This window comes from Elgaria multicarinata, chromosome 20, assembly GCF_023053635.1.
Source record: "Elgaria multicarinata webbii isolate HBS135686 ecotype San Diego chromosome 20, rElgMul1.1.pri, whole genome shotgun sequence".
Classification (NCBI taxonomy): Eukaryota; Metazoa; Chordata; class Lepidosauria; order Squamata; family Anguidae; genus Elgaria; species Elgaria multicarinata.
Genome location: NC_086190.1, coordinates 4,387,531 through 4,414,253, shown reverse-complemented (window position 1 = coordinate 4,414,253; position 26,723 = coordinate 4,387,531). Strand labels below are relative to the sequence as shown.

General features: G+C 48.3%; 1 protein-coding gene across 1 annotated transcript in view; it reads right to left on the bottom strand.

Moving 5' to 3' along the window:
• CCDC30 (coiled-coil domain containing 30) overlaps positions 1 to 26,723 on the bottom strand; it is a 41,911-nt gene that overhangs the window by 928 nt on the left and 14,260 nt on the right. Inside the window, exons 7-20 of the mRNA XM_063145308.1 lie at positions 23,476 to 23,571; positions 23,192 to 23,317; positions 22,019 to 22,156; positions 20,920 to 21,089; positions 18,245 to 18,491; positions 16,750 to 16,923; positions 14,819 to 15,028; positions 12,940 to 13,097; positions 10,599 to 10,764; positions 8,775 to 8,896; positions 6,854 to 6,995; positions 5,076 to 5,212; positions 3,400 to 3,514; positions 1,353 to 1,420 (exon numbers count right to left, since the gene is read on the bottom strand). Of these exons, the coding sequence (XP_063001378.1) occupies positions 1,353 to 1,420; positions 3,400 to 3,514; positions 5,076 to 5,212; positions 6,854 to 6,995; positions 8,775 to 8,896; positions 10,599 to 10,764; positions 12,940 to 13,097; positions 14,819 to 15,028; positions 16,750 to 16,923; positions 18,245 to 18,491; positions 20,920 to 21,089; positions 22,019 to 22,156; positions 23,192 to 23,317; positions 23,476 to 23,571 (2,069 nt within the window). The remainder of the gene's footprint in view (positions 1 to 1,352; positions 1,421 to 3,399; positions 3,515 to 5,075; positions 5,213 to 6,853; positions 6,996 to 8,774; positions 8,897 to 10,598; positions 10,765 to 12,939; positions 13,098 to 14,818; positions 15,029 to 16,749; positions 16,924 to 18,244; positions 18,492 to 20,919; positions 21,090 to 22,018; positions 22,157 to 23,191; positions 23,318 to 23,475; positions 23,572 to 26,723) is intronic.

The window sequence follows — 26,723 nt, the reverse complement described above, 5'->3', positions numbered from 1 at the left end:
GGCAAAGGCTTCTGGGAGTTGAAGTCCAAAACACCTGGAGATCTACCTTCTTCCGACCCCAGCTGTAAGGAAGGCCAGTATCGATATTCCCACAATGTAGACATAAAACAGCCTGAGAGACAAGCTAATCATCTCATCTGTGGTTGGATTTGAACTCAGGACACGGCAGCTCTTGGCAACTAAATGCACTGCATTAGCACTAGAGCAGATGGACTTGGGGGCAAGGCCTCATTGTCGTTGCAACCTGCTTGTTCACCTGCCTCTCACTCTGGCCCAGACAATGGTGCAGAGGAGGAGGAGGAGACGCCATGGCCTGCTTGCTCACTGTCTCTCTGTCTGTCACGCAAGCAAGTTGGTCACAGTGATGAAAAAGAAAATGAGCCGCAGCAGGTGATGACAACGGTGATAAGAAGGTAGACTCATTGAGGAAGGGGGGGCACGGAAGGTGTCTTGCCCAAACACCCTCAGCCGACCTTAGGGTAATAGTTTCTCCATCCGCTTGCTCAGCCCTACACTGAAGCCATTCTAACCCTTTCTGCCTAGCACAGAGAAGCTACTGTTAGAGCAGTACAGCAATGGAACCAATGGCCTAGGGAGGTCATAGAATAGCAGAGTTGGAAGGGGCCTACAAGGCCATCGAGTCCAACCCCCTGCTCAATGCAAGAATCCACCCTAAAGCATCCCTGACAGGTGGTTGTCCAGCTGCCTCTTGAAGACCTCTAGTGTGGGAGAGGCCACAACCTCACCAGGCAACTGATTCCATTGTCGTACTGCTCTAACAGTCAGGAAGTTTTTCCTGATGTCCAGCTGGAATCTGGCTTCCTGTCACTTGAGCCCGTTATTCCGTGTCCTGCACTCTGGAAGGATCGAGAAGACATCCTGGCCCTCCTCTGTGTGACAACCTTTTAAGTCTTTGAAGAGTGCTCTCATGTCTCCCCTCAATCTTCTCTTCTCCAGGCTAAACATGCCCAGTTCTCTAGGGAGATCATTCCACAGCCAGTGTGCCGGAGTGCAGGACACAGAATCATGGGCTTAAGTGACAGGAAGCCAGATTCCGGCTGGGCATCAGGAAAAACGTCCTGACTGTTAGAGCAGTACAATGGAACCCATGGCCTAGGGAGGTTGTGGTCTCTCCCACACTGGTGGCCTGCAAGAGGCAGCTGGACAACCATCTGTCAGGGATGCTTTGAGGTGGATTCCTGCATTGAGCAAGGAGTTGGACTCGACGGCCTTAGAGGCCCCTTCCAACTCTACAATTCTATGATTCTAAGCAAGTGCTTTCCTTCTCCATCCAACCGATCGCTGCCTCGCAGCACTGCCCAACCCACACACCCGAGTACCTGGTACAGTACCTTACGTTGGGAAGAGGCAGCATCTTGCTTTGCAGCTGGCAGTCGGAGAAACCGAGGCTTTTCAGTTCCTGGAAAAGGGTAACATGCACAGAGGAAAGCACTTTGAACAAACCAGGATGCTGTCTGTCAGAGTGACGGCGTACTAAACTCCGGGGTACCAAAGATGGAAAGAAAATAGCCCTCTTGTGTGTGGATGTGCGCGGGTGGTCTGTTTCATTGATATTTGATTTTATTCTTTTATAAACTGCTCTGAAATTTGGTTCAAATGAGAAGCAACAGATCAACCTGCCCGGTCTCTGAGGGCATGTGTCTGGTGGTCCCAACGTAGACATACTGTCCAACTGGAGTCCACCAGGGGAAGAGCCTTCAGCGTGGTGGCCCCATCTTACGGAATTCCCTGCCTCTGGAGGTCAGGCAGGCGCCCACTTTGTATGCCTTCCGTCGCCTACTTTTAATGTGCTTTTATTCTGTTTGTATTTATGTTTTATTCAATTTCTCCATCACTCCGAAACTCTTGAATGGGGAGCGGTATATAAATATGATAAATAAATAAATATTATAAATAAATACCACCACCACTGAGATGCGGATGGGGATAGATCACATCATGGGAGAAATTCTAACTGCTTTCATGCCTGTTTATGTGTTGTAACACTGGCCCAAAACTTGTGCTCTTAAAAGTCCTGTGAAGAAACAAAGAACACTCAGGATCCTGACAACACTACATTTCCCAGGATTCTTTGACCGGAAGCATGACTGTCCTGGCTGTGCTTCCATGCCTTCACTTTTTTTCTGTCTAAACAAGAATAGGATTGCGCCCTAAATGTTGCAGCCGTACTGCCACAGTTTTCAGAGTGGGTTTCAAAATTGCCTGAACAGCAACACTCAACCCAAATTCCTTTCTGTTTTGGAGTGGGGTTTTGTTTTTTTGCAAACGTTTGTTGGCAAATAAAACACTATGAGGGAAATCACGGCTGAGATATGAGTGCAAATTGCCTTTGGTTGATCGTCTAAAAATGATTTTTGATGTATGCTGTCTATGTTGGTATGTTTTTATGTAAATGGGTTTGTACTTTGCAAAACGTATTTTTAACGGCTTTTAATTTCTGCGAGAGCTTCGGCTATGGGGCTGTATAGAAATGAAATAAATGAATTGAAATGAGTGCAAGTAATTCCTAGAGAAGGCAGAGGGAAAGCGTGGAGGGTTGACGGACTGCCGTTTGCCCTGAGGTAGGCCATAAAGACGTCCTGTCTTGGGTCAATCCGCATATGGCAGCCAGGTTGGTCACTGGTACATCTAGAGGGGGACCACATTACACCAGTTTTAAAATCTCTTCACTGGCTGCCAATTAGTTTCTGGGTGAAGTACAAAGTGTTGATTATCACCTTTAAAGCCCTACATGGTTTGGGCCCAGGTTACCTGTGGGATCGCCTTCTCCCGTACAATCCGCCCCTCACACTCAGGTCCTCTGGAGAGAACTTGCTTCACTCAGCCAAAATTAGTCTGACCACTGTTATCCAGAGGACCTTTTCTTCTGCCGCCCCCAGACTGTTGAATGGCCTGCCGGAGGAGATTCATAAACTTAATACTCTCTCCAAGTTTCAGACAGCTTTAAAGAGTAGCCTCTTCCGGCAGGCCTACCCTAATAATAATAATAATAATAATAATAATAATAATAATAATAATAATAATATATTTATTTCTTACCCGCCTCTCCCTTTGGATCAAGGCGGGGAACAACATTAGAACAGGAATCAATACATCTTACAAATTCTTGATTTTACTTCGATCTGGATAGGCCTGCCGGAAAAGGCTAGTCTTTAAAGCCGCCTTTCGATGAATGCAAAACCAAGAATTTTTAAGATGTGCTGATTTGTTGCACTAATGTTGTTCCCTGCCTCGATCCAAAGGGAGAGACAGGTAAGAAATAAATATATTATTATTATTATTATTATTATTATTATTATTATTATTGGAGAGAGATGGCGGGTCGAGGGTCCGGCAGCCAATTCTGCCGCGGACGAGATTAAACCAGCGTTTTCTTACTTCCAAGCTGTGGCTGTGAATGTTCCTCAGCGCGCGCTCTAGGACTCCAACCTGAGTGGCCAGCTGGAGGGTCCGCTCCTGGAGCTGCTTGTTTTCTTCATCCAAAAACCGCACTCTGGAAAATGCCGCGGAGAGAAAGAAGCGTCAGCGCCACGCTTGCCAATGCTTGGAGTCCAGTGTTGCCTCTGCTGGCTGGCAGAAGCTCTTCAGAGGTTCAGAGAGGGGCTTTCCTACCCCTAACCTGGAGAGGCCAAGACCTTCTGCATACAAAGCAGGCGCTCTCCCACTGGGCGATGGGCCTCGTCCATAAAGTGCCTGCCAAACCTCTACCCAAGAAACCGCGTGGAGGTTTGAGGCCTACTGAGGCCTAGAGTTTTTCAGTTGGGAGAGGGTATCCCTGAGAGGAATTGTTTCATTGCCCCAGTGAAGTTTCATTTCTTCAGAGATGGAGCCGTGCATTCTGTTTTGGGGGGAAAGGGTATAAAACAGTGAGAGAAGCAGCCAGGAAAGAGACAGAGAAAAACCAGAGCATAAGGGAGGAGCAGAAAGAAGCAGCTTGAAGGAGCATAGGTGCAGCTTAGGGTAAAAGAACTTGTGTTTTTGCAACTTCTATTTTCTTTTAATGCCCTTTGTATCCCTCTATTGACTAAGTACCTTCATTGTAATTTGGTTGTTTAATTCACTAGTAAACTGTTGTGTTAAGCCACAAGTGTCTGGGGTGTCACTCGCCCCACGTTATTGGGAAGGGGAAGGTAAAAAGAAGGAAGGTGGGACTCTTTAGGAGGCAGAGATCATTAAGGTGTTGCTCAGAGGGTCCAGGTCAAAGAAGGAATCCGAATAAGCTGCCTTGCGCTGAGTCAGACCTTTGGTCCACCTGGCCCAGTATTGTCTACACTGACTGGCAGCGACAGCTCTCCAGGGATTCATACGCAAATCTTTCCCTGCCTATCTGGAGATGGCGAGGATTGAACCCAGGACCTTTTGCATGCAAAGCAGCGGCTCTACCACTGAAGGAGGAAAGAAATCAAGGGCTGCTGTTACGGATGCTTAACACGTGTCTACAATCCAGAAGCAGAGACATGGCCTGTTCTGAGTCGTATACCGGAGATGATAATGGCTTTATATCAAGCAACCTTCCCCAGCCTGGTGCCCTCCAGATATGTTGGACTACTACTCCCATAATGCCCCAGCAATTACAGGAATTGTAGTCTCAATACATCTGGAGGATGAGAAGATAGGTAAGGCAAAAAGTAAGTAAAAAGGAAAATAAATAAATATAAAAGCGGTGCACTGCCTTGGCTGCTTTTGGAGAAAAAAGTGCAATGTACACATTTTAATAAATAAATAAAACTAGCTTAGTTTAATGTGCGCTAGTACATTAGCCTACTTTACTGGCTTTTCTGCGGGTGCTTGGAATAGCCGGGTGCGAGGCCACTGGTTCAGCAATGATAAGATTCAATGCCAGCTGAATCAGTTGTGTTTATATATCCTGTTGCTGAGCAACGCAAAGTTCTTCTCATAGCGCCTGTTGCTGAGCAACGCAAAGTTCTTCCTTGGAATTGTGCCACGCATCGCCTTAGTGTTTTATAGAGAGAGACAAGACCAAGGTGGTCGGGGTAGCTCTTCTGAAAATTGTGGGTTTGTAATCCATTCGAGATCATTGAAGCTGCTGTTACCTGCTCTGGATGGTGGAGAGGACCTGTTTGTTGCTCCGCTCGGCTTCTTCGACGTCATGGAGCTGCTGCAAAAGGTTCCTTTTCTCTTGGAGCAAACTCTCGTTCTCGGTGGTCACCCGCCTGATCAGCCCGTGGTCCTGTGTGGAGGGCAGTCGGGTAGTAAAGGTCTATCGCTGGAACCAGTTTCCAGGTTTCTACATTCTCCTCGCCTCTCAACCTACCCACCCCAAATCCCCTCCAGAACATAACCACTACACCACACTACCCATCTGCCAGGCGAGACATCTACTGGTGCAGCCTTCCTCAACCTGGGGCGCTCCAGATGTGTTGGACTGCACCTCCTGGCTGGGGCATTCTGGGAGTTGTAGTCCAACACATCTGGAGCGCCCCAGGTTGAGGAAGGCTGTACTGGTGCAACAGGGCTTTTGCCATTCTAAAAATAACCCCAGAAATGAGCGGGAACTCTGTCCCGATCCAGAAGTGAGCATTTCTGCTCGTTTCTGGGATTGTTTTTAGAACTGCAACCCCCCACCACCCCCATTGCGCTAAGCGGCCACCATGGCTGGCACAACAGGCACAGTGGGAACGCAGTTGCAGTATATCTGACCAGTATACCTGGACAGAGATAGCTTAGCTACAGTTATCCATGCTCTGGTAACCTCTTGTCTTTACTGCAATGCCGTTATACGCGGGGCTGCCTTTGAGAACGGTCCAGAAACTTCCAAAACAGGGCAGCGAGATTGTTAACGGGACTGGCCAACAAGTCCACGTCGTGCCAGCATTTTTCCAGCTGCGCTTGTTGCCAGTTCATGTCTGGGGTGCTGGTATTAGCATTCAAAGGTTTAAATGGCTTGGGGCCAGGCTATCTGAAGGAACGCTTCCCCCCATATGTACCTGCCTGGACCCTAAGATCATCTTCAGGAGTCCTTCTCCGTGAGCCCCTGCCAAAGGAAGTGAGGCAGAACGCTACCAGGAGCAGGGCCTTTTCTGCCGTGGCACCCCGGCTGTGGAATGAGCTCCCTAAGGAGGTTCGCTTGGCACCTACATTATACTCTTTCCAGCGCCAGGTGAAAGCCTTTTCTTTTCCCCATGCATTTTAGCATCCCCGTCTCGACTATTTTAAATCTTTATTTTAAATCTCTGCATTGCTGCTCAGTTTTATTCCGGCTGTATTTTTTTACATTGTAGTTTTAAGCCTCCATGTTTTATATTTTATGCTGTATGTCGTGGTTTTAATTTTTGTGAACCACCCAGAGAGCTTTGGCTATCGGGCGGTATAGAAATGATATAAATAAACAAATACATAAAATGTAAGATACTTTAATTTTTGACGTGCCGGCTACTTTGCAGTACAAGACACTGTATTGATTAGTAGATCGTAGTGGAAATTTTATTTATTTTGTCTAATGTTTTGGCTGACCAAACTAAATGGGATCAATCCAGAACTAGTCAATTTTAGAGTAGACCCACTGAAATCAACAGGTCATGACTAATTTTAAGTTCTTTTGATTTCAGATGCCTCTCTCTAAGCCTGGATACAGCACCAATATACATGTATGAACTCTGATTTAATAGGATTGAAGTTGGAGTTCTAAAATTAGCTTCAGATGATGAGGTTTTGCTGGAAAGAGGATTTTTGATAGGAATTCATTTTTTTTTACACACACGCAAAACACTTCCCCGACCTGTTTCCCTCTGGGTGTGTTGGAGGAACGTCTCCTCCTAGTATCCCCTTTTCTCTTCTCCTCGTATCCCTCCTAGTATCCCCGAGTTCTCACCTTTTCCGCTTGGTTCTTCGACAACTTGGCTTCGTTTTCAAGGTGTCGGATCCGCCCGTCCCGCTGCCTCACTTCGTAGATGAACGTCTCCTTCGCCCGCCGGAGTTTGGCCTTGTGCCGAAGCTGCCGCTCGTTGTGCTTCCTGAGGATGGAGAGTCCAGCCGACAAGAGCGTCAGAAACAGCTCAGCCGTTGCAGGGGGTTTTTGAAAGCAAATTTTCCAACTGCGCAAATGCCCTGTCAGAGACCCTCCCACCACTGCCCCTGCGCCCAAGCCAAACACATTATTTCTCTTTCACGACTGGACAGATGATCACCAACACAAGTAGCACCTTAAACTTCAAGACAGATTGACAGGGCCACACCCAGGAAGGACGACAGACCAAGAGAAGCACACCACTGGTGGTCACCTACAGCCCCCAATTGAAACCACTGCAACGGATCATCAGTGAACTCCAACCCATCGTCAGCACAGACACTTCGTTCTCACAAGCCTTGGGAGGCAGACCGGTCCTGGCCTACAGAAAACCTCCCAACCTGAAGCCGATGCTAACCAGCAACAGGACACAGGACACAGAGGGACCAGACCATGCAATAGACCCACGTCTATTCAGGCAACCCAGTCACAGGACCCAACAACGCCAGTCACACCACCAAGGGCTCTTTCACCTGCATCCTTATATAATCTGTGTCACATGCCATCCCTGACTTTGTCTGTTGTTAAGGTCTTAATAAACACATCCACATAACACGTGTCTTATTTCCCCCCGCTACTTTTTTCAACTGCACATTATCAGATTTCCAACTGCACATTTTTTTCCCCGACTGCACATTTTGTGTCCAACTGCACACTAAAGAAAACCCTGTGCCGCGGGACCCAGGCAGCCACATCCACCTGCCAGGCATGTGCAGGATACAGCCGCTAAGCTGCAGCCCCACAGCGGCTACTGCTATGGAAGTAGTAGGGGGATTGGGGCCACCCAAAAGGGCAAATCCCCGCCACACTTTCTGTAAAACAGCAGCAAGGAAAAACTATCAAGCTGAACCAAGATGATGTTAAAAACATGTCAGATCTCACTTGCAGCCGAAAAGGATAAATACATGAGAGAGTTTATTTATTATTTCTGTTACATCCTAATAATAATAATAATAATTAATTAATTTCTTACCCGCCTCAGCCTCTGGATCAAGGTGGGGAACAACATTAGATACAAATACCATAAAATACATAAAACTGATTAAAACATATCAAACTAATACAATATTAAAATAACAGTCCAATATCTTAAAATTCGACTGGGTAGGCCTGCCGGAAGAGATCAGTCTTTACAGCTTTTTTTAATTCAAAAAGAGTGTTAAATTGGCAAATCTCTCCCTGCAGGCCATTCCACAATCTGGGAGCGGCAGCAGAGAAGGTCCTCTGGGTAACAGTTGTTAATCTAGTTTTGGCTGACTGAAGTAGATTCCTCCCGGAGAACCTGAGTGTGCGGGGCGGATTGTATGGGAGAAGACGATCCCGCAGGTAGCCTGGACCCAAACCACGGCCATAGCTAGACCTAAGGTTTATCCCAGGATTGTCCTGGGGTCAAACCTGTTCATCTAACTGCCACACAGGGGATCCAGTGCTCAGGCAGGGGCAAACCCGGGATGATCCTGGGATAAACCTTAGGTCTAGCTATGGCCCATGTAGGGCTTTAAAGGTGATAACCAACACTTTATACTTCACCCAGAAACTAATTGGCAGCTAGTGAAGAGATTTTAAAACTGGTGTGACATGGTCACCCCCTAGGTGTACCCCACATCCTCCCCTTTTAACTCTTGCGAGGAACCCCAGGGGAAACCTCCTCTCCGTTTTATCCTCACAACAACCTTGGGAGGTAGTTTCTCTTGCCCTTCGCTGCAACGCCTGTGCCGCCAGTCACCTGATAGACACGTCCACCTGCTTCAGGATGTTCCCGTACTCTTCGTGGAGGGTTTCTTTCTCCTGCTGCGACGTCAAGAGCTGCTCCGAGAGCTTCTGACTATACTTCTGGCAGTGGAGATGCTGGAAAAAAAAAAGGAGATTCGGGGGTCTCAGACGGTTTCCGACCAAGCGCCGTCTCAAGGGAGCCGCTCTGAACACAGGGCAGCGATCACGCCGTACACATAACAGCCGTTCTAAAAGAATGGTGCTGGTTTCCAGTTAGTTCTGCTGGTTGCAAACTTGCACAGTTTGGAGACAGCCCCTGAAAGTCCAAGCTGAGTCCCTTCCTGTGCTGCTCGCATCCTGATTGGGCTGCAAGCCGTGTGGGAAGGAGCAACACCACTTGGCTGGGGCTTGCAGGAGCCAGCCCCTGCAAGACCCTGCTAAACCTCTTTCTCCGAGCAGAGCGAGGCACAGAGTTCCATGCCTCTCTCTGAGCGGAGGGGCTTTCTTACAGTGGGGCAGTGGCATGTGATGTCATGGGGACGGGCCTTCAGGGTGAAGCCCCACCCCCTGGACGTCAACCAGCCCAATAGTTTGCTTGTTCCAGAAGAGATATCTGGCCCCAAAACCAATATGGAAAACCATATATTTGGCCGGCCTGTCTGTCTGTGGTCTGAAGAAAAACGCAGAAAGCAGCGTTTTTCACAGCCTTCAATTGGAGGGGTTTTCTCCCCCGTGATAAAGCCTTTGAGGACGTTGAATATTCCATAACTGACGGTTTAACCTGATATGGTGTTCATTCCGATGAAGCTTGAGCAGCAAAAACGGGAAATATATTGCAAAATCCTGTCAATATCAACTTACAACGCTGGAAAGAACAAAATATAATAAGAACAAACCTTATTTACATTATATCTGTGAATATATGTTTATGTACTGATGTTATTGCCAAATGTGTCTAATACACTAAAGTGTGTTAGTGTGATTTTGTTGGGCTATATTATAGACTTGTATGGTCTTTAAGTAGGAATATCATTCCAATTATTGGTTTATTGTATTATAGTACCCAACACCACTATTGTTAAACAACTATGGGATACATCAGCCTTTTTATAACTTTTGTATAATAATAAATAGGTTTCTTGTTGATCATCTCTCTTCACTAGTGGTTTGGGTAGTTGTGTGCTTTCAGGCACCTTATATATATTAGTCATTGTATTTTATACCATGAGCTGCTTTTCAGGAACTAGCTGGGTTTATTAACGGGAAACCTTTTTTTGTTTTTTGTTTTGTTTTTAAAAGACCAATAATAAAGTGGTTCCGATATCCATTTGTTTAATTTATAAATCACATGTTATATAATCCTTCCCAGCGGTCTGAGGCAGAATAACTTTGGCAAAATAAGAGAAAAGGGGGAGATTTCCACACTTTATACTGGTTGCAGAATCCAGGTTTTCTTGAAGCAAAATATTTACTTTTATTTTTAAGGGTGCAATGCTATGCAAATTTAGATCAGAAGAAAGTCCTTCAGCTCTCAGAATTCCTAACTAGCCATGCTAGGAGTTTAGGTCTTTTTTCCTGTCTAAACAGGCATTGGATTGCAGCTTTAATTTGTTTTGAGTGCACGCAGGGTGTCCGGCACCTTGCATTGGGTGCAATCCTATGCCTGTTTAGACAGAAAAAAAGTCCTACAACTCCCAGCATTATGCTGGGAGTTGTAGGACTTTTTTTCTGTCTAAACAGGCATAGGATTGGGCCTCTACTCACTCCGTCTCTCAGCCTCACTTCTCCATCTGTAAAATGGGAGCAGCAACCGATTCTGCGGGGTTTCTCTGCTTACCTCATTAGAGAGTGTTTTCTTCTCTTCTTCCAAGACCCGCAACTGGGCCTCCTGTTGCTGACACTGGACCTGCAGCTCAGCAAAGGTCCTGGCCAGCTGCGTCTCTTTCTCCCGCGAGTGTCTCAGCTGCTGCTGCAGTTCTTCTGTCTGCTGGTCCAGGAGCTTCCTGGGAGGAACGTCACACCATGAAGAAGAAGAAAAAGCCAGAAGGTCGTGGCTAACGTGCAGCAGGAGGAACAAAAATGGCTGACGCCCCCATTTCGGGTAAGGCTGGAACCGCAATGGGGGACGGTTAGGGAAATGAAAGTGTCAGCACCTTGGAGCGCTCCTTTAGATTTCTGACTGACAGCCAGAGTGGATTTACCGCCCCACTGACCTCGAAGCCACCAGCCTTCACTTTATTCAGCCTCTAGTGCCATCGAGTCCACTAGTCTTGACCAGGGCACTTAGAATCATAGAATAGAAGAGCTGGAAGGGGCCTCTAAGGCCATCAAGTCCAACCCCCTGCTCAATGCAGGAATCCACCCTAAAGAATCCCTGACAGAGGGTTGTCCGGCTGCCTCTTGAAGGCCTCTAGTGTGGGAGAGCCCACAACCTCCCTTGGTAACGGGTTCCATTGTTGTACTGCTCTAACAGTCAGGAAGTTTTTCCTGATGTCCAGGCGGAATCTGGCTTCCTGTCACTTCAGCCTGTCGTTCTGGGATGATCGAGAAGACTCCTCTGGTGTCGTTCACGGGCTCCCCCAAATGCAGGGAACAGAACCTGAGATCGCTCATCCCTCTGAACGGCAAAAGGGGGGCACAGCACGGGGCCTCCCTGAAAAGCGACACGCCGACCTCATGAGCCAGCTGTGCCGATGAGCAACCAGTCAAAGGGGAGATCTCTGCTGCAAACAAGAGCACCTTCACCCTTGTGCTTCGCCTTGATATTCCGGACCTTTGTGGATTCCTAGAGCCTCGCCTGCCCATCTGGACCTTCTCTCAGATACTGTGATGCTTGGCACAAATGTCTTATCTGGACTGACCCCTGGACCGCTTTGGCCTCGCCTCTGCCGTCTCCTGCTAACTCTGCTTGGAATCTCGTGCCTGGGCCTGGCCTGGTTTCTCTCTTGGAGCCTCCTGGGACTACCTGAGTCTTGACCAGGGCACTTAGAATCATAGAATAGAAGAGCTGGAAGGGGCCTCTAAGGCCATCGAGTCCAACCCCCTGCTCAATGCAGAAATCCACCCTAAAGCATCCCTGACAGATGGTTGTCCAGCTGCTTCTTGAAGGCCTCTAGGGTGGGAGAGCCCACCACCTCCCCAGGTCATTGGTTCCATTGTCGTACCGCTCTAACAGTCAGGATGGAAGGAACGCCTCCTCCCATATGTACCTACCCGGACCTTAAGATCATCTACAGGGGGCCTTCTCCATGAGCCCCTGCCAAAGGAAGTGAGGCAGGTGGCTACTAGGAGGAGGGCTTTCTCCGCTGTGGCACCCCGGTTGTGGAATGAGCTCCCCAGAGAGGTCCGCTTGGCGCCTACACTGTACTGCTTTCGTCGCCAGCTGAAGACCTTTTTATTCACTCAGTATTTTAACACTTAATTTTAACTTAAATTTAAATTTTACTGTTTTAACTCTGTATTTTAATCCTATATCAACTTTGCTGTGTGGTTTTATCCTGGTTGCGCTTTTTATACTGTATTTCGTAATTGTGTTTTAAACTGTTGGATGTTTTACTGTGGTTTTAATTTTTGTGAACCGCCCAGAGAGCTTCGGCTATTGGGCGGTATAAAAATGTAATAAATAAATAAATAAAATAAATAAATAAATGTTTTTCCTGATGTCCAGCTGGCCTTGAAAGAGCACAGCCAAGCTGACGGCGACACGGCAGTGTATGGGGCCAGCGGGTTCGGCCCCACTCTTCCCACTCACGCCCCTTACGCCTGGAACGCTCTTCCAGAACACTTGAGAACTACAAACTCAATCACAGCTTTTAAAACTCAGCTAAAAACTTTTCTTTTCCCTATAGCTTTTAAATATTGAGTTTGTTCTGACTCTATACTGTTAGCTTCACCCTACCCGGTGCCTGTTTACACTTCCCTGTGCCTGTTTGCATTCTCTTTCCCTCCTTATTGTTTACTACAACTTTATTAGATTGTAAGCCTATGCGGCAGGGTCTTGCTATTTACTGTGTAATCTGTACAGCACCATGTACATTGATGGTGCTATATAAATAAATAATAATAATAAATAATAATAATAATACATGAGGGCGATCGCCCCAAATAGGGCTGCACACACACGCCGTTTTTCAGCTTTGTGGAAGGGGAAACTGAGGCACCTCGGGGCCTTGTGCTACCTTTTCCGCTGCTCCTCCTGAAACTGTCTCTGGGCCTTCGTCTCCTTTTCTCTGGCCTCCTTCACGTCCTCCTCCAGTTGCTTTCTCCCCAAGATGTGGGTCTCGGAGAGCCGCACCCGATGGTGGGATTCCTTCAGCTTCCGCTGCAGATCCGCAACCTGGGAAGGAGAAGAATGAAACCGTGGGTGAAACATTTCAACTGGACCAGAGAGGTAACAGTTAAAAACAGGGGGAATTGTGGAGAGAAGACGTCTCTTGTAGCTCTTGAAGACTGTTTCCCCCCTCAGGCCCTTTGGCACTGCTGAGGCATGGAAACAGAAGCGTGACGGCAGGTCTATGCAACACAGAAGACAGAGCATTATTATCTGACAAGGCCCAGCCCTGTGGTCAAGAAGCTTCCAGAAGTAAGTCTTGTACAGCAAATGTCCCCTGCAACTTTTAAAGTAGAAGCTTCCTGTTTGTATATGTGATATATAAGCGCACCTTAGTCGGTTCCTATTCCTTGGAATGGGGGCAGAGGTGGCTTTAATTACAGGCTTCCTCTCCCTATTTTCTTTTTCTTTCTTTAATAGAAGACCAGTACTATAAAAAAAATCATTCTAAAAATGAAAAGAAAAAATGAGAGAAAATCAGTAAAAAAAAGCCCATCCCTCCGGAGTATTTGTCACTAACGTCATAGTTGCCTGAACAGGAAGGCGCAAGGAGGAAGCTTCAGATTAAAGGCACAGTAGCCCAGAAAAGCCTCAATGGCCCTGTCCAATTCACACGGGACAGGCTAGCAGGGCAACTGCATATTGTTGTTTGCTGTTGTTAAATTTTAAACGTTGCAAAACAGCTATGAAAAAACGAACCAAAGAAAACACAGGAAGGAGGCAGGTTTGCCAGAGAGCAAAAAAACGACAGCTGTAGACTAAATGGCTAGCGTAGAAGCAACCCACGAGTTATTTTTAAAAGACGGGCCAAAACAGAAAAAAAGACCTTGTCAGTATCCAAGTCATACTGTCATGAAACCGTTCTCTGTGAACATCAGAGTTTCATCTGATATATCCCATAATCCATCTGCTCCCTCCCAATCCCCATTCCTTTTATGTCATGTTTTTTTAGACGGTAAGCCTGTGGGCAGGGACTGTCTTAAGAAATATTTTTGTAAGCCACCTTGAGAGCCTTTTTGGCTAAAGGGTCGCATAAAAGTGTTATAATAAACGAGCTGTACCCGGTGTAACATACGCCGTTGTAGCATATCTTAAAGTTTATTAATTAAATATCATTGCGGGGGTGCGGGCTGCTTGGAGGCCGCCGATACAGCGCCGTCTGGCAGACCTGGGGGGCAGGGAGGTCGGGGGGAGGGGGAACAGGTGTCCCCCTCTCCCCCGGGGTTCCTGTCAGCCTTGGGCCGCCCGCCCAGCTCGCATGAGATTAGGCCAGGGTCTCAGCTCGCAGTAGGCGAGCGGCCTTCCCACCTGGCCACCAAGGGCCCTGGCCGTGCCTCGCTCATGGACCGTGGCACTGCCTCCTTCGTGGGAGGGGGGAGGAGCGAAGAGGCAGAAATTGGGGTAGGATTACCTTGGAAAGCCCGGAGGAGTCGGGCGAGGGGCTTATTTATTTATTTATTTTATTTATTTATTAAATTTATATACCGCCCCATAGCCGAAGCTCTCTGGGCGGTTAGCAACCTGTATCAGCTGACATACATGTTGTTACTGTTGCTTAGCAACCTGTATCAGCTGAAGCCTTTACGGAAACATACCTAAGCGTTTTAGATAGATAGATAGATAGATAGATAGATAGATAGATAGATAGATAGATGAATGAATGGATATCTCTTCCTCCTGCCACTGCAGAATGGCTGGAGGTCACACGCTCAGCTTGGCGCACTGACCGTTTTCTCGGCCTCGGTCGCTCTGGCTTTCTCCTGGGCGAGTTTCTCTTGCCAGCCGCTTTGCTGTTTGGCGGCTTGGGCCTGTTTCAGCAGCTCCAGCTCCAGCTCCTTGACCTTCTGGTGGCTGAGCTCCCACTGGGAGGTGAGGGAGGAGCACGCCTGGGAGGAGTCGGACAGCTTCAGCTGCGCTTGCCGCAGTTCAGCTTTGGTCTAAAGGAAAAAGTCCGGTGACAGTTTTAGCAAGCGGGGACCGTTTTGGAGCAAAGCTCAATGAGCCGCTCGCCCCGATTCCTGCTTCAACGCAACGCCGGAAAACCAAGACCAGGCGTGGCCTCCCCAGCTTCTACAGAGAGGCCGCTACCGGCTGCGTTAGGGATACTGCATAAGCCCAGCTGGAGCAAAGCAATCCAGAGAGATGGCCTTCTCAGGGGTGGCCCCCCCAATCGTGTAACGCTCTCCCCTTTGAGCGCCACCTGCCACCGACACCGCCATCCTTTCGGGGCCAGCTCAAGACTGTCCTCTATGCCCAGACATTTGATGGCAAACCGAGGGGCTTTTAAGGCCGGTTATTTCATCACGTCCTAGTATCTTATTGGAACTGTTTCTTTAGCTCTTTAAAACTGTTTTTATATACATAAAAAATGTATTTTAAAGATTTTATATTATGTTTTCAATTAGGTTGTATTTTGGGGGTTGTAATGTTTGTGGACCGCCCAGAGAGCTTTGGCTATTGGGCGGTACAGAAATGAAAGGCAGCCAATGAGAGCCTTGCTTGAACGGCTGCTGCCTCAGGCCCACCTCCCCCGGCGGAACAACTGGAAAGATGGAATTCCCTCTCCGGCCTCGATTGGACTACACCGCCTGCCTTTGAGGAGTGGCCTCTTGACCCTTTCGTGGCTCCTTCTGATTTGTGCCTTCTACTTGCCTCTGGCCCCTCAGATGGAGCCTGCCGGGCCTTGACACTCAACACTGTCACCCAGGGGGCACACATTTGGCAATTCGAGAAATTGTCCCGGGCACCACCACAAAATGGCTGCCACGAGAGGCGTGGCTAGTCAGAAAGGGCAAGTAACCCGCCCTAAGGACATGGCAGAGGCGGGGTCTGAGCTCTAACACGCTAAACGACGTCTTTGAAGCCAGTTTTCAGTACCAACTGAAGAACCCAATTTCACAGAAGGCCTATTTCTCTCCCTACATCTGCCTGACAACTGATTTCTTTTTCTCTCCCACTTTGGATCACCACCCATAGATGTGTGTTCTCTCTCACTCACACCTACAGCCACACATACACACCTTGCTTTAAAGTGCTCCCAGCCGCCAGTAAGTTAATTTAATTTTTTTTTTAAATGAAAATTAAAAGTTCACCGTGGCGGGCACCAAGAAATGCACCCAGCGTTACGCTGGTGTCCAGGGGGCACGGCGCTGCCCACCACGGCTGTAAGCAATAAGCAGCTTGGGACCAGAGTGCCTTAAGAAATGTCTTCTTCCAAATGAGCCTGCCCAGCTATTATGAACCTTTTGGAGGTTTTCCTCTGGAGCTACCCACCTCCAGAAACTAGCCAAGTGGAGACTTTCAACAGGGCCTTTTCAGTGGTGGCATCCTGAATTTTAGACCTCTTTATTCCCCCCAACCCTGGGCCATTTTTAGCTACTATGCTTTTTAAAGTCCTGTTTTTTTTAACCTGGCCTCTCCCGCTGCTCTGCTTTTATGAATTCTTTTTCATCCGTCCATTCACTTAACCGAGCAGATTTGTCGTTGGCCGACCTTCGACCTAAGCTCTCAGCGTGGCACGCAAGAAAATGACGCCTTTGCCACTCTGAGAAGTTAGCGGGCTATAAATCTTCCCACTAGGTCACGTCGCGATCTCGTCCCCAATTGCGCCACGGCGGCGGCTTGCGTTTCCTGCAGCCGCGAAGAGCGGAACGCCCACCTTGATGTTTTCTTGCTGGAGAAGGATGTTGTGCTTCTTCAACTCCAGGTTCTTCTCCCTTTCGTACCTCAGCTCCTTCTCGGCGGAGCTGCACAGATTCTGAACCCGCTGCACGTCCTGACGGAGCTGCTGCAGCTCCTCTTGCTGCTGCAGGAGACTCTCTCTGGGTGGGCCCTGTGTGCAGGAGACGGAACGGGAAGCGTGAAGAGAGCAGCCCAAAGCGGACGCGAAGAGGTCCGGGCTGTGAAACGGCTCTGCCCAGAGCCACAGGGTGCAAGACAGTGCTGGCGCAACTTCTCTGCTCCCTGCTGGCTGGAGGAGGGAAGTGTCAGCAATGCAACCCGGGTCACTCCCAGCACAGGGCATATTTTGCCTCATTCCCTAAACGGGAGGCCACAGCAGAAAAGGCCCTCTTCATGGCAGCCGCCATTGGTCTGGCAGTTCCTAGGCTACCGTGTCGTTTCGTTCCCCATTCTAAAAAAGCAAAATGACTCTCCTTAGAAAGTGCTTTGAGCTAAAAGGCGATTGCCTTTTCCTGGGGGCTTGACCCACTCTGGGATATGGCACGGTTGTGGAGGAAAAGGCAAAATGCTCAAAAAACAGCATATACAAGCATCTAAAAAGAAGAAAATATTGTCGTTCTTCATAGAATCATAGAATAGCAGAGTTGGAAGGGGCCTACAAGGCCATCGAGTCCAACCCCCTGCTCAATGCAGGAATCCACCCTAAAGCATCCCTGACAGATGCTTGTCTAGCTGCCTCTTGAAGGCCTCTAGTGTGGGAGAGCCCACAACCTCCCTAGGTAACTGATCCCATTGTCATACTGCTCTAACAGTCAGGACGTTTTTCCTGATGTCCAGCTGGAATCTGGCTTCCTTTAACTTGAGCCCTTGTAGCTAAGGGATTAGGTTCTGAAGAAGGAGACGTCTTCTCCGAAATGTCCAATACATTTTCTTCCTTCCTTTGAGTTTGCCTCCTCCACTCTGGGATATTCCAAACACACACAAAAACAAATTAAAATTTTGAATTAAAAACAAAAAAACCACCGCCTTTTGCTTGTGGAGCGGTAAGACAAATGTATGATTCTAACCAATCGTTCAAGACGCAATAAACATCCGCCTTCCTACCGGCGTTCCGGCCACTGAGAGCAAAGGCGCTGGGATGATGGACAACCGGTACAGCCTTCTGTACAAAGGACCCAAACAAATTGCATTTTGTTAATCTCTAATGCAGCCTCCCCCAGCTGAGTTGGACTGCAACACCCAGCATCCCCCAGCCAGCATGCTGGGAACTGTAGTCCAATGCATCTGGAGGTCACCAGGTTGGCGGAGGCTGCTTTAATACAATGAAATCGCTTTAAGGACACTAGGCTGCCTGAGTTTGTGCCTTGGTCTTCCGCAAGAATCCCCTGTCGATTGAGACCTCCCCCTCCCCACGATTCCGCCGAGGTCGGAGTTTCCCCCAGGGGGATCTCTCCTCCAGGAAGCCGTTTCACCTGCTTTGTGTCTCCGTCTGTGCTCCCCATGGGACTCTGCAGCTTGCGGGCCTGACTCTCCCCAAAGCCGCCCTCGTGCTTTGGCCGTACGGTCGCCGCGCTGTCGGTGTTGAGCTGGTGCCGGAGAGCAAGGATGTCTTTCCGTAACTGAGCGTTTTCTTCCCACAAGAGCTGTTTTTCTTCATGGCTGCTCCTGACCTGCTTCTCGAGCTCCTCTGTTTTCTTATTGCTCTCTAACAACTTAACACTAGGAGTTAAACCCGGGAGGGGGGAAGAGACAGGCGGAGGAAGGCAGCGTTTAGAATAATGACACCAATTAAACCGGACCTACTTTACATAATTGTGCATCGGGAGACATTTTTCTCCCTCTCTCATAATACTAGAACCTGATGGGGTCATTATCCCATGTAGCTGATGGGTGGGAGATTCAGGACAGATCAAAGGAAGGACTTCTTCACACAGCGCAGAGTTAAACTATGGAACTCACTACCACAAGATGTAGTGCTGGCCACCAATTTGGATGGCTTTAAAAGGGGGTTGGATAAATTCCTGGAGGAGGCGAAGGCTAGCCATTGCTACTAGCCCTGATGGTTGTGTGCGATCTCCAGTATTCGAGGCAGTAAGCCTGTGTGCACCAGTTGCTGGGGAACATGGGTGGGAGGGTGCTGTCGGACTAGGTAACTGATTCCATTGTCGTACTGCTCTAACTTCCTGACTGTTAGAGCAGTACGACAATGGAATCAGTTACTTAGGGAGGTTGTGGTCTCTCCCACACTAGAGGCCTTCAAGAGGCAGCTGGACAACCCTCTGTCAGGGATGCTTTAGGGTGGGTTCCTGCATTGAGCAGGGGGTTGGACTTGATGGCCTTGTAGGCCCCTTCCAACTCTGCTATTCTATGATTCTAGGCAAGGAAGAAAGGGTTAGAATGGCTTCAATGTAGGATTGAGCAAATATATGGAGAAACTATTACCCTAAGGTCAGTTCCAGGTTTCTGAGGGTGTTTGGGCAAGACACCTTCAATGCCCCCCCACCCCGCTTCCTCAATGAATCTCCTTGTTATCACCATTGTCATCACCTGCTGCGGCTCATTGGACTTGATGGCCTTATAGGCCCCTTCCAACTCTGCTATTCTATGATTCATGCCTAGTTTGTGGGTTTCCAAAGAAGACAAGGGGAGGGGTACCCTCGACAGAAATATCAACCAGAACAAAAGGACCGCAAAAAAGTAAATAACAAGGCTAATATAGACAATTACAAGGCTAACAGTGCTAACGTAAATCAAAGTGTAATTATAAATTCACAAGAATCGTTCTAAAGTATACATACAGATGACACTGCCTGAAATTTACAATAATAAATGCAATCATATACAATGAATGCAGTTGTCTTTTCAACCCAAATTGTCTTAGGTGAAACTGTACGGACTGCTACCTCCAGTATTAGTGGCAGTCAGCCTGTGTACACCAGTTGCTGGGGAACATGGGTGGGAGGGTGCTGTTGCACCTTGTCCTGCTTGTGGATTTCCATCCATATCTGGTTTTCCACTGTGGGAACAGAGTGCTGGACTAGATGGTCCCTCGGTCTGATCCAGCAGGGCTCTTCTGATGTTCTTAATGCCCTGGGACTGGGGCAAAAAAGATAAAAATGGGATACGCCCAGAGCTATGCTGGAACTGGAAGGCCTGGCGACGCCTCTGCATGGTTTGCTGAACCCAAAAGGGGAGAGTTCTCCTCCCATCTACCATCCTGCAATTCCTCCGGTCCTTATCAAGAATCTCAAATGCGGGATTCGTGCAACAGTAGCCAAGCTCCTTCCTTGCTGCATGGGCTGGCCAGAACATGGGACTTTGGGGCTGGTCTCAACTGCTCTTTAGTGCCACCCCTGCAGATGGTGGGAAGTAGTACTGCAGCTACCAGATAGCGAGGGACATAAAAGAACAACAGGGTTCCACTCAAGAGGCAGCTGGACAACCATCTGTCAGGGATGCTTTAGGGTGGATTCCTGCATTGAGCAGGGGGTTGGACTCAATGGCCTTGTAGGCCCCTTCCAACTCTGCTATTCTATGATTCTATGATCCTCAAAAGCTTCTCACTCTGGCCTACTCTTGAGTGTCCCAAAGCTGTTCCTGGACTACCCATCCTGGCAGACCTGCTCGATTACCCCTAGGTTGGCTGAAGCATGCTGGGATTTGTAGTCCAACACATCAGGTTGGGGACGGTTGATCTAGGGACTTGTGAGTCAGACAAAGACTTTGCCCTTTGAAGCTGAGCGTGGCGCACCCGTGAGGATCTGTTCCAATTTGGAACCACTTCCTTTGTGTTTAATTCTCCCTCCACTTCCCTGTTCACAAACAACTGGGAGAACATGCCAATACAGATAGAATCATAGAATAGCAGAGTTGGAAGGGGTCTACAAGGCCATCGAGTCCAACCCCCTGCTCAATGCAGGAATCCACCCTAAAGCATCCCTGGCAGATGCTTGTCCAGCTGCCTCTTTAAGGCCTCTAGTGTGGGAGAGCCCACAACCTCCCTAGGTCACTGGTTCCATTGTCGTACTGCTCTAACAGTCAGGAAGTTTTTCCTGATGTCCAGCTGGAATCTGGCTTCCTGTAACTTGAGCCTGTTATTCCGTGTCCTGCACTCTGGGAGGATCAAGAAGAGATGTGTCAGGTTTACCACAGTTGCTCCCTTTCTTCCTCCTGGCTGTGGATCTGATCTTCCAAAACCCGCTCTTTCGCCATGAGCTCAGTGCACGCCCGTCGGCTTGTCAGAAACCTTTCCCCGTCTTTTTTCTCTTCTGTGACGAGCCGGTTCAACTGCTCACATTCTTGGGAGAGCTCTGACACCTGCAAGGTCAGGAGTGTAAATCTCGGAGGTTTCTGGCGACGTCAACATGAATGAAGCAGGCCGGCTGGGACCCAAAGGATTCCTGCGGCCAGGCCGGTGGGACTCAGCTTGGATATCTCAACAAGCAGCTCCTCATCCCATATCACGTGGCAAGAAGCTCTTAAAATGGAGAATTGCAAAAGCAGGCTGTGATATGGCATGGGAAGGGTTGTGGGGTTTTTTGGGGGGGGGGGGGCGGTCTTCCTAGTTCAAAGCTGGGCGGCACAGATGATTCATCGTAAACCCTCGGGGAGACTTTGAATAGCTTTTAGATTAGTGAATGAGGCTGGGCAGTTTCTGTTGCCCTCATATGAGAGCCAGTTTGGTGTAGTGGCTAAAGTGTTGGACTGGGATTTGGAAGATCCGGGTTCTAGTCCCCACTTAGCCATCGAAACCCACTGGGTGACTCTGGGCCAGTCACAGCCTCTCAGCCCAACCCACCTCACAGGGGTGTTGTTGTGAGGATAAAAATGGAGAAGGAGAGGGATTATGTACGCCACCTTGGGTTCCTTGGGGGGGGAAAAGGTGGGATATAAATACAAAAATAAAATATTCTGCTTGCAGGTCCCTGGTTTTGCAGGTTTCAATGTGCAGCTCGTTGGCCACTGTGTGACCCTTGGTCTGATCCAGCAGGGACCTTCTGGTGTTTTTAATTCAGCTACAGTCCCAAAGGGTGTCACCCTACACCCACTTCCTAGGATGAAACCCCATTGAGCTCAATGAAACTTGCTTCTGTGTAGACAGGGATAGACACACAGTAAAATGAATGATCTCGGGAAGGGGGGAATTACAAGTGGACAGAACTGAGCTTGAGGAACCCACCGTCCAACTTAAGAGGCAACGCCACACTCCTGAAGTCCCGGCCGCTGACGCTTCTCGCAAGACCCACCTTTGTTTCCAGCAGCAAATTCTCCTGCTGCAGTTTCTCGTGCGTCACGTGCAGAAAATCTCTCTCCTTCGCCGCCCCCCGAAGCACCTGGAGCTCACTGTAAAGCCGCAGAAGTTCCGATTTCGAATTGTGCAACTCCTGGAGAAACAGTCAGGGTTGGAAGTGAGACACTGATCCAATAAGAGGTCTTTAGCTGACCTGCTCTGCACACTTTCCTCCTCCCTAGTGAGGTCCATCTGGCACCAACATTGCCGTCCTTTCAGTGCCAAGTGAAGACTCTGTACCCAGGCGTTGGCGGTAGCGTATGAGGAGGCTTTTGCATATATTTTTAATCAGCACCTGGTAGTTTTATTGTCAATTGCTTTTAACTTGTTTTTAACCTGTTTCAACGGTTTGGAAACTAAAGGCTTTGTATTATTATTATTTTATCATGCTGTCACCCGCCCAGAGAGCTTTGGCTCTTGGGCGGTATAGAAATGTAATAAATCATAGAATCATAGAATAGTAGAGTTGGAACGGGCCCATAAGGCCATCAAGTCCAACCCCCTGCTCAATGCAGGAATCCACTTTAAAGCATCCCTGACAGGTGGTTGTCCAGCTGCCTCTTGAAGGCCTCTAGGGTGGGAGAGCCCACAACCTCCCTTGGTAACTGGTTCCATTGTCGTACTGCTCTAACAGTCAGGAAGTTTTTCCTGATGTCCAGCCGGAATATGGCTTCCTGTCACTTGAGCACATTATTCCGTGTCCTGCACTCTGGGAGGATCAAGAAGAGATCCTGGCCCTCCTCTGTGTGACCACCTTTCAAGTATTTGAAGAGTGCTCTCATGTCTCCCCTCAATCTTCTCTTTTCCAGGCTAAACATGCCCAGTTCTTTCAGTCTCTCCTCATAGGGCTTTGTTTCCAGACCCCTGATCATTCCCAAATGAACGAATAAGTTCCATTGAACTCAATGAGGTTTAATTCTGAGCACACATGCAGAGAACCACACGGTCAACAATCCGCTGGTCTTATTCAAAAGACGTTTCAGTAATATGCAAGTTATTATATATATATATATATATATTAACAGACCAGAGATGTGAACCATCCAGAAAGCTTTGGCGATGGGGCGGTACAGAAAGAGAATGAAATGAAATATGTTATATATTTTTAATTATTGGGGGGATGCAGCACCTTCTTTTCTTCTTTCAGCGCTTTCTGCGTCACTTCGAGGTCACCTGCTAGTTGTTTCCTCCACTCCGTCTCCTCCAGTAGTTTGCTTTCCAGCATGCCAACTTTCTCCGTGTGAGTTTTCAGCACCTGGGACCAGTTCAATATTACGGTCGGCCTGACGAGAAGGCCGACGGGGTCTGAGCATCCCAGGGCGGGCCTCCGCATTCATCCTCACCCACCCTCCCCTCCCATCTAGGGGGACCAACCCCCCCACCCCCAAATCCCCACTGCCCATTGCTCCTTGCCTCCTGGCAATCCGCCGCTGCTTTCGCCGTTTCGCCGTCAGCCATGCCCGATTTATCCTTCTGCGCTTGGCTTAACTCTGCCTCCAACCGTGAGATCTGGAGTGAACAAAAGAAAGGAATGTTTTCGAGGAGTTGCATCGGGTTCCTTGTTAAATGGAGTCTCTGGAAGGGATCCAGTAACACACACACACATACACACACCGCAAGCCTCTCCTTCAGTCCCCGACGTCTCTTCTACTCTGATGTTAAAATCGAAGCGGAGATCTCACAAGAGCTGGCAGAGATGTCAGCCTAGAGCGCACGGGTTCGAATGTCGCCTCTGCTATAACTCAGCTGAGCTCCGCCGTGCGTGCGCTGCGCATGGTCTGAGCTGCTACTGTTTTCAGGGGCTGGCAGCTCCATTTAAAAGGAGGGCAGGGAGCAGAGCCGGAGGAGGCCTCTACCTCCACGGGCAACTGGAGGCCATGGCACCAGGCAAGGCAGGCCACGGGTTGGGCTCGAGGCCTAAACAGACAACACGTTCAATCCGCCTTCCCCAAGCTGCTGCCTTACAGATGACTGCAACTCCCATCTTTCCCAGGCAGCATGCTGATTGCATGGGGTTCTAACTCTTCCTCTTCACCCTATCAGAAACTGCCCACTCGGGCAAGTTGCTTCTTGGTCAGTGATGAATAGCAGATGGGGACGACGATGACAATAAGGTCAGAGGAAGGGTGACTCTCATAGAATCATAGAATAGTAGAGTTGGAAGGGGCCTATAAGGCCATCGAGTCCAACTTCAGTGGAAACGAAGCCCTATGAGGAGAGACTGAAAGAACTGGGCATGTTTAGCCTGGAGAAGAGAAGATTGAGGGGAGACATGAGAGCACGCTTCAAGGACTTGAAAGGCTGTCCCACAGAGGAGGGCCAGGATCTCTTCTCGATCCTCTCAGAGTACAGGACACGGAATAACAGGCTCAAGTTAAAGGAAGCCAGATTCCAGCTGGACATCAGGAAAAACTACCTGACTGTTAGAGCAGTGCGACAATGGAACCGGTTCCCTAGGGAGGTTGTGGGCTCTCCCACACTAGAGGCATTCAAGAGGCAGCTGGACAGCCATCTGTCAGGGATGCCTTAGGGTGGATTCCTGCACTGAGCAGGGGGTTGGACTCAATGGCCTTATGGGCCCCTTCCAACTCTACTATTCTATGATGCTATGATTCTATTGTTAGACAAAGGTTCTTTTGCCCAGGGGCGAGATCTAATTAGCCCCAAAGCACGACTCTACTTTCATAATGACAGAGGGTTCAAAAAGCGCTTTATTGATTTAAATCAAGATCTGAGCTCTAAAAGGCGAGTGGTCAGACAAAGAAAACGCAAGTTAAGTACCTTTATATAGTTAGTGTCTGGGCTTTGCCCAGTGACAGTGTTAGCCAATCAGAACATAAAGTATAGCATAACAGGTGTCTTGCTCTGTATTCCTTTCGTCTTACAACAACCAACACTGTTCCTTTGTTCTACATCAACAATGACCTTCCAGGCCGGAGCTAGGAGTAACAGCTTTTGTTAGATAAAGGGGGGAACAAGCTGACACCTATGGATGGACGTGACTTCTCGCTTGCTGTGAAATGCCGGCAATTCTACTTCCTTTCTAAAATGGCTTCACTTTGGCTAACATAGCTTTCTTTTTCTAACACTATGATCCCTCCTCTCTCACTGTGGTCCCAACCCCTCGCCCAGGGCGGCTGTTGCTCATGTCATCTGTAGTGGCCCTCGGAGAAAGCCGCTTCCTATGTTTACAGGCCCAATTCCAGGTTCAGCTGGGTTTGTCCTGCGGTGGCGGCCCAGATGTTCTCCCTCCCTCCCTTGACCCAGCTTATTCCTGCTTGTCTCCCTTTCCTGCACTTTATTATTTAAAAACAGACCTCCCCAACATGACAACCTCCACATATGGTGGGCTACAAAACCCATTGTCCCCAGCTGGCACTGCCCATCGCCCTGTTGCCTAGGGATGATTTGAGTTGTACTCCACCTAGAGATGTAAAATTTCTGGAAGGGGGGGGTTTGGAGGGTTGGAAAAATTTAAAAATTTGGGGGGAAATGAAAAGAATAAGCAATATGTATTTTTAAAAAATTGTTATTTATTAAATTTATATACTGCCCCATAGCCGAAGTTCTCTGAGCGGTTTACAAAAGTTTAAGGCTCTTTACAGATCTGGGGACACTTTGTTGCTTTAAGATAGCCTTCCCCAACTTGATACCCTTCAGATATTTGGACTACAGCTCCCATCACCCTCAGGCAGCATGGCCAAATGCCAAGAATGCTGGGCACGGTAGTCCAAAACATCCAGAAGGCACCAGGTCAGGGAGGAACATAAAGCAGCCTTTCTGGGCCAAAAGTTATTTTATGTATAACTTAAGTTTGCTCACAAAATTATTGTTAGAATTTAAAATTTCTAAAAGTAAACTCAGTTAGTAAAGTTGTAGTTATTGTCTGAATAAATAAGAACGTTAAATGGCTGCAACAGCATCAAAACGCAGGACTCTATAGAACAAAACCCAAACCGTCAAGAATGCACATTTATTGTCAAGGATGCGTCACATCTGGAAGCCACTGGGTTGGGAGAAGCTGTTTTAAAGCAGGCCGCTTGCAACAAAATCTATCATATAACCCTACTTGGGTTATTTGTAAGTGTTGGGTTGTTCTTAAATGTTTTTATCTAATGTGAACCACCCAGAGAGCTATGGGGCGGTATACAAATGCAATAAATAGAATCATAGAATCATAGAATAGCAGAGTTGGAAGGGGCCTACAAGGCCATCAAGTCCAACCCCCTGCTCAATGCAGGAATCCACCCTAAAGCATCCCTGACAGAGGGTTGTCCAGCTGCCTCTTGAAGGCCTCTAGTGTGGGAGAGCCCACAACCTCCCTAGGTAACTGATTCTATTGTCGTACTGCTCTAACAGTCAGGAAGTTTTTCCTGATGTCCATCCGGAATCTGGCTTCCTTTAACTTGAGCCCGTTATTCCGTGTCCTGCACTCTGGGAGGATCGAGAAGAGTTCCTGGCCCTCCTCTGTATGACAACCTTTTAAGTATTTGAAGAGTGCTATCATGTCTCCCCTCAATCTCCTCTTCTCCAGGCTAAACATATGCCCAGTTCTTTCAGTCTCTCTTCACAGGACTTTGTTTCCGGACCCCTGATCAATAATAATACTTCTGCTTTACGACAGAATACTAAACATCAAAATGGGAAAACGGTCCCGGAAA